Consider the following 7651-nt stretch of genomic DNA (forward strand, 5'->3'; position numbering starts at 1 on the left):
AGATAGAATGCCCCTGGGTTCCATCCCCAGACCCGCAAAAAAAAAAAAAGTAAACGTTTAAGTAATATTTAAATAATAAAAGTTATAATATATGTTCATTTCTATGCTTAAAAATGCAAAATAAAGCAAACTATTCTTCCACTATCCGGTGATGATCTTATTAAGCCCTCACTCTATGTTAAACTTCGTTTTGTACTGGGCGATCTTTTTAAATGCTCATTTCGAGGAATTTTTTTGCCGTTTCTTGTTTTTCTACCCCTAACGCAAGACCGGATCTGCGCCGTCTCGGTTTTCCGCTCCACGGGGCCGAAGTGACGCAAGATATGGAAAGTGGTCAGGTTGAGGTCACCTTCTGTTATCCTAGTCTTGGTTAAAAAAAAAAATTAAAAAAAAAATATATATAATAAAATAAAATCCCTCCGTCCCCACATCTCTGGGTTTGAAATTCCCGTCTGGTTTTCTGGGTCATAAATTGCGTCCGCCTGGGGAGGGGCCGTAGGTTTGCAGAGGACCCCCCCTGCAGGCCCCGGGCCCCGCCCGCCCCGCCAGGCTCACAGCCGCTCCCTGCGGCGGAAAGGGCCGGCTCCCTGCGCCGCGGTCAGCGGCTGCCACGCTGGCCGCCCGGGCCCCGCCCCGCCCGCCCCTGCGGACCAATGGGAGGCGAGATGGGCCGCGCGTCACTCAGCGCTGGCCAATCGCGTTTGGCCACGACCCTAGAAAGCCGGGCGCGGCGGGGCTGGAGGCCGGGAGGCGGCGGCGGCGGCGGCGGCGTAGACGCACCGAGGCCATGGTGGTGGTGGCGGCGGCGCCGCGCCCGGCGGCTGGGGCCCCCAAAGTCCTGCTGCTGTCCGGCCAGCCCGCCTCGGCTGCCGCCGGGGCCGTGCCGCTCATGGTGCCCGGCCCCGAGGCCGCGGGCGGGGGCCCGCCGCAGGCGCGCAAGCGGCAGCGCCTCACGCACCTGAGCCCGGAGGAGAAGGCGCTGCGGAGGTGGGCGAGGGCCGGGCGGGGGCGCCGGCGGCCGGCGTGGCGGGGCAGGGCGGGGCGGGAAGGCCGGCCGAGGCCTGGCCGGCGCCGGGTGGGGTCCGCGCCGCCGGCAGGATTTGCACCGCTCTTTATGGGTTTCATTGGCGGTGGCCCGAGCTGGGGGTGCGGGGCCCTGCTGCGTGGCCTGGCCCCTCTGAGCTCGGGCCAGCCGCGCCTTGACCCCCGCAGAGGCTCAGGGCCGGAGTGCCAGCTGTTGCCAAGCTCAGAGCCCCGTAGGACCCCACTGGTCAGGCTCAGTCTCGGAGTTTTTAAAATGTCCCCGCTTCCTGAGGATGTGCGGACGTGCCCCGCGCTTACCCTCGCAGATGTCCATTCTTGGGGCGATAATTGTGCTTTTTTTTTTTTTAATGCTTTATGAAATGTCTCCTCCAGCACACCTGGGCCCGCCGGTCAGGGCACCGCTTGGATTTTTTTTTTTTTTCCCCTTGCGGTACTGGGGATGGAACCCAGAGGCATTCATTCTACCTCCGGGCTATACTCCCAGCCCTACTTTTTAGTCTTTTTTTTTTTAATTTTTGAAATAGAGTCTGAGTTGTGAAAAGGCTTCGCTGAGTAGCTGAGGCTGTCCACGAACCGCGATCATCCGGTCTCAGCCTCCAGAATGCTGGGCTTACAAGTGTGTGCCACCATTATTTTGCATTGGGAATGAAACTCAGGGGTATTCTATTCTACCTCTGAGTCACACCCCCTCCTCCCCCCCCCTTTTTTTTTAAACTAGGTCTAAATTGAGGAGGGCCTCAAAAGCTGTGATCCTTCTGTGCCACCTCGCCTGGCTCTGCCTGGGATTTCAGATCCGGGTTAGCAGCCGCTGGCAGGATGAGCTGGGCTCGAGTCATGGTGCTGTTGCAACCTTCCCTAGATTTAATCAGCCCCGGTTGGATCCTGTTGGGGGCGGGTAGCGGAGGAGGAAAAATTCTTATGACGCAAGATGCATCCTGTTTGCATTCAGCCCGGGTGCTGTGATCCGATGACAGAGGTAGATGTCACCATATGGGAGAGAGTAACACAAGTCTTTAAGCTAGACGGGCAAAAGGCTGCACTTTCTTGTTTGTTTTTTATTGAGGGAAGGAATCCGAAGTGTGTTATGTCATTGCTTTTTTTTTTTTTAAATTGTAAAATGAAAGCACCAGCTGTCCAAGTTTTCAAAAGTAGACCTAAGTGAGGTTTGAGATGATTCAGTCTGCTGTTCCTTCTCTTCTCAGGAAACTGAAAAACAGGGTGGCAGCACAGACCGCCAGAGACCGGAAGAAAGCGAGGATGAGTGAGCTAGAGCAGCAGGTGGTCGATTTGGAAGAAGAGGTAAAACCACTGATAGGGTTATGGTAATAGGGATGGGACCCAGGGTTGTTCTACCTCTAAGCTACACATGCAGCCCAGTTTGTCTGTTTGTTAATTGTGGTACTGGGGATCGAACCCAGAGGCATTCTAATTCTAAGCTACACCTTCAACCTGATTTTATTTCTTAGTTGCTGAGAGCCTTGCTAAGTTGCCGAGGCTGGCTTCCAACCTGTGATCCTCCTGTTTCAGCCTCCTAGGCGTGTGTCACCACGCTTGGCCTAGACCCCATTTCACAATAAAAATAAAATAAAATAAAATAGGTTTGGGGATGTAGCTCAGTGGTAGAATGTCCCCGTATTCAATCCCTAGTATCCCCCCCCAATAAATAATATATAGCTATTATAGTTTACCACTACCAATTTGACTTCATTACTTGCCAGTTGAAGATAGGACTTTTTTTGGGGGGGGGATCTAGGGATGGAACTCAGGGGCATTTGACCTTTGAGCTACACCCCCTGCCCTGTTTTTTATTCTTTATTTTGAAACAGGGTCTCACTAAGTTTGTGGAGGCCCTCAGTAGCTGAGGCTGTCCATGAACCGTGATCCTCCAGTCTCAGCCTCCCAAATGCTGAGATGACAAGCGTGTGTCACCACACCTGTCTGGGACATTTTTATTTTTCTCAAAAAGGGTATTTTATTTTATTTATTTTTTTGGTGGTTCTGGGGTTCCTGGAAGCCCTTCTACCTCCGGGCTACACTCCCAGACCTATTTTTACATTTTTTATTTGGAAACAGGGTCTCCTAAGCCAGCGCGTGCGGCTGGCTTCGAACCTGCGCGATCCTCCTGTCTCTGCCTCCCAAGCGCGGGGATTACAAGCGTGCGCCACCACGCCCGGCAAAAAAAGGGTATTTTAAATTCTACCTAAAGGTATAAGCCACCCAGTGCTGATGTCTGTATTTGTAGTTGTCAGCATCATGTTGTTTGATCCCGTGAAATGACACTTCCTAAGGAACTCCTCCTCATAATGATAGTTTAGCCTTCTAATATGTACCAAAAACAACTACATAAATATAGTTTTCCAGAAGTTTAAGAAGGAAACCACCAGGTGCGGTGACACATGCCTGTAATCCTAGTGCTTGGAAGAATGAGACAGGAGGACCATAGGTTCAAGGCTAAACTCAGCAACTTAGGCATACCCTGTTTCAAGATAAAAATTCTGAGGGCGTAGCTTGAAGATAGAGTGTCCCTGGGCTCAATCCCCATACCAAAAGTAAATGGGGGTGGGTGGGTGGGTGGAGGGGTCATGGGGTGTAGCTCAGTAGAATGTCCCTGGGTTCAATCCTCAGTACCAAAAAAAAAGAAAAAAGATACCAGTTGTGATTAAACTTACATAGATTAAGTCAAAGGATTAGATGTTCTAATAATAGCCTCTTACAAACTTTCTTCCAGAACCAAAAACTTTTGCTAGAAAATCAGCTTTTACGAGAGAAAACCCATGGCCTTGTCATTGAGAACCAGGAGTTAAGATTGCGCTTGGGGATGGATGCCCTGGTTACTGAAGAGGAGGCAGAGGCAGAAGCCAAGGTAAGTCACCTTTGGTGCGGAATGTGAGACCTGGTTCTCAGGGACAGGACTCAGATTACTTTGCATTCTGGATCTCTTATCAGGAGCATTCTTGAGACTGGTTTTCCAACATTTCTTCTAGTTGTTTGTAGTGCTGGGGATTGAGCCCAGAGGCATTCTAGTCCAAGCTACCCCCCAGGCTAGTTTTATTTCTAATTTGGAAATAGGGCTTCCAAACAGGCTAGGTTGCTGAGAGCCTCACTAAGTTGCTGAGGCTGGCTTTGAATCTGCCATCGTCCTGCCTTAGCCTCCCAAGTACTGGGATTATAGGCAGCACTTCGGTGCCTGGCATTTTCTGACGTTTCTATGCAGGCGGCATGTCTTTTGTTTTAGTGACACTCAGTTTTCCAGTGTGCAGTGAATAGTAGTGCTGACAATTAAAACACTGCATGGCTCCCTGAGAACAAGGACTTTTCCAGCCAACAGTAATAGCCCACAAGATGTGCTGTGCAGACACCAAGGAGAGCCAGAGGAGGCAAGCCCGCCGGGTCAGGCCTGGGAAGCTACTGAGGTTTTAGCACTTGTTGACGAATCTGAATGAATAGAGAATTCATTGTGTTGCTGATGATGAGAGAAGCGTGATGTTCGGCCCTCTACAGATATTGACAAATTCAGTCTCCGCACTTAAGGGGTCTAAGATTGGCAACAGGACAGTTTTATTATCCTATAAAAGTTTTTTTTTTTTGAGGAGTACTAGGGATAGAACCCAGGGGCCTTCTACCTCTGAGCTACATCTATTTTATCTGGGAAGAGGGTGTTAATAAGTTGCTGAGAGCCTCACTACTTGCTAAGGCTTTTTTTTTTTTTTGTAGTACTGGGAATTGAACTCAGAGGCATTCAACCTCCCAGCTATATCCCCAGCCCAATTTTATTTTTTATTTGGAATAAGGGTCTTGCTAAGTTGCTGAGACTGGCCTCAAACCTCCTCCTGTCAGCCTCCCAAATACTGGGATTACAGGTATGTACTACCACGCCCAACTGAAAGCATTGATAAAGAACTTAAAAACATAACTATTGAGCTGGGCATGGTGGCTCATGCTTGTAATCCCAGCATTTGGGAGGCCAAGAAAGGAGGATCATGGTTCAAGGACAGCCTCAGCTACTTAGTGAGGACCTTTGCAACTCAGTGAGACCTGTTGCAAAATAAAGAAAAGCCGGCATGGTGGGCTTTTAATCCCAGCGCTTGGGAGGCTGAGACAGGAGGATTGCACAGGTTTGAAGCCAGCCTCAGCTACTTAATGAGGCTCTCAGCATCTTAGTGAGACCCTTGTTTCCAAATAAAATATAAAAAAAAAAGAAAGTGCTTGTATATCCTCTCAAGTCTTATATTCCAATGTGATATATGATTACAATGCACCAATAAAAATAAATTAAAAAAAGAAAGGAAAAAAAAAGAAGAAAATAGGGCAGGGGGTGTAGCTCTGAGGTAGAATGCCCCTGATTCCATCCGTAGTACCACACACACACAAAATATATATATACACATACACACACACACACACACACACACACACACACACACACACACACTATTGAGCCAGGTGTGGCACACACTTGTAATTCCAGTTCTTGGGAGGTTGAGATGAGAGGATCTCAGATTCGTGAGATCGTCTACAACATAGTGAGGCCCTGTTTCACACTAAAAAATAAAATTGGGTGAGGATATATCTTAGAAATGGAATGCCCCCTCAGTTCAATCCCTAGTACTCAAAAACAAACCCTTCCAAAACATATTATTTAAGTCAAGCAAGGCGGCACACGTCTATCATCCCTGTACGTGGTAGGCTGAGATGGGATCAGAGGTATGAGGCCAGTGCATGGTAACTTAGTGCTGCTTTATTTTATCTTTATTTTTTTCTTTGCTGTGCTGGGGATTGAACTCGGGACTTTGCACATGTGAGGCATGTGCTCTGTCACTGAGCTATTCCCCAGTCCAATGTGTTACTGGAGATTGAACCCAGGGATACTCTTCCTCTAGGCTACACACTAGCCCCATTTTTTATTTTGAAACAGGGTCTTGCTATGTTAATACAAGTCTTACTACTTGCTGCAGTCTTCCCGTCTCAGCCTCTCAAGTACAAGGATTATAGGATGTGCCACCATTCCCAGCTCCAGCGCTGATGGGTTTTGTGTTTTGGTACTAGGGTTTGAACCCAGAGGCATTCTACCTCCAAGCTACGCTCCCCCAGCCCGATTTTCTTTCTTATTTGGAAACAGGGTCTCACTGGGTTATTGAGAGCCTCACTAAGTTGCCAGGCTGGCTGTGTGTGGCAGGGGAGGGGTATTCTGGGGATTAAACCTGGGCATTCTGCCTCCAAGTTACTCTCCCAACCATATTTTAATTTTATTTGAAAACAGAGTCTCACTATGCTCCTGGGTTCTATCCCCAGTACCATAAGGGAAAAGTTTTCCAGCTGTCTTGAGAGCTGAGAGGATGAGTGTTTCCGTGTGGATGCTGGGCTCTTTATTCACCCTGCATTCTCCACCCAGGGGAATGGAACGAGGCTGGTGGCCGGGTCTGCTGAGTCCGCAGCACTCAGACTACGTGCACCTCTGCAGCAGGTGCAGGCCCAGTTGTCACCTCCCCAGAACATCTCTCCGTGGATCCTGACGGCGCTGACTCTTCAGACTCTGAGGTAGGAACCTCAGAGGTGTGTGACTGGTTCACTCCATGGGCAACACATTCCTAACCAGGCAGAGGAGGGCTGGAGGTTAGCTTTGGAGGCCTGAGGTGGAGTCAACCACCTCCTTAGTTCCTGGGGAAGCAGGTTGTAAGACTGAGGCGTAGAGAGCAGGTCACCTTACAGCACAACACTAATCTCCTGGAACTCGGTGCGGACGGTGCTCTGAACACTCCCAGATGCACTCTCATAATCACACTCAGTTTTGTTTTGCCTCCTGCAGTCTGCTATCCTGTTGGGCATTCTGGACCAGCTGGACCCCGTCATGTTCTTCAGATGTCCTTCCCCAGAGTCTGCCAGCCCAGAGGAGCTCCCAGAGGCCCACCCAGAAGGCCCGAGTTCCTTATCAGCCTCCCTTCCTCTGTCAGTGGGGACGTCACCAGCCAAGCTGGAAGCCATTAATGAACTGATTCGTTTTGACCACGTGTATACCAAGCCTCTAGTCTTGGAGATCCCCTCTGAGACAGAGAGCCAAAGCAGTGTGGTAGTGAAAATCGAGGAAGCACCTCCCAGCCCCTCACAGAGCGACCACCCTGAATTCATTGTGTCAGTGAAGGAAGAACCTGCAGAAGACGACTTCATTCCAGAGCTGGGTATCTCAGACCTGCTCTCCTCCAGCCACTGCCCGAAGCCCTCCTGCGGCCTGCTGGATGCGTACAGTGACTGTGGATACGAGGGTGCCCCGTCCCCCTTCAGCGACATGTCCTCCCCGCTTGGTGTAAACCATCCTTGGGAGGACACTTTTGCCCATGAACTCTTCCCTCAACTAATTAGTGTCTAAGGCGTGGTCCAGTACCGTTGCCCTTTCCCATGATGATATCACCCCAGGACAGCAGAGACCCCAAAGCCAAAGCAGAGGGCGCACGGCCCTAGACGATTCCTTTAAAGTATTTGTCTATCAAAACCTCATAGGTGACTGAGTATTGTCTTTTCACACCCAGCAATCCAAGGTATTCAGACATATTACTATAACTCGCTTGACATGTCTTAAAATAGACATGGGTTCACGGCCCTCTGTCATCTC

General features: G+C 49.8%; 1 protein-coding gene across 1 annotated transcript; it reads left to right on the forward strand.

The window, feature by feature from the left end:
* Window positions 1-787: 787 nt before the first annotated feature.
* Window positions 788-7408, forward strand: XBP1 (X-box binding protein 1; the record flags this gene model as incomplete). The annotated part of the gene is given in 6 exon segments (XM_080717619.1): window positions 788-987; window positions 2247-2343; window positions 3773-3907; window positions 6437-6472; window positions 6475-6582; window positions 6851-7408. Coding segments are annotated over 6 exon segments (1134 nt in total).
* Between the last annotated feature and the right edge of the window lie 243 nt (window positions 7409-7651).

Source organism: Muscardinus avellanarius (assembly GCF_963383645.1).
Source record: "Muscardinus avellanarius genome assembly, chromosome: 21".
Classification (NCBI taxonomy): Eukaryota; Metazoa; Chordata; class Mammalia; order Rodentia; family Gliridae; genus Muscardinus; species Muscardinus avellanarius.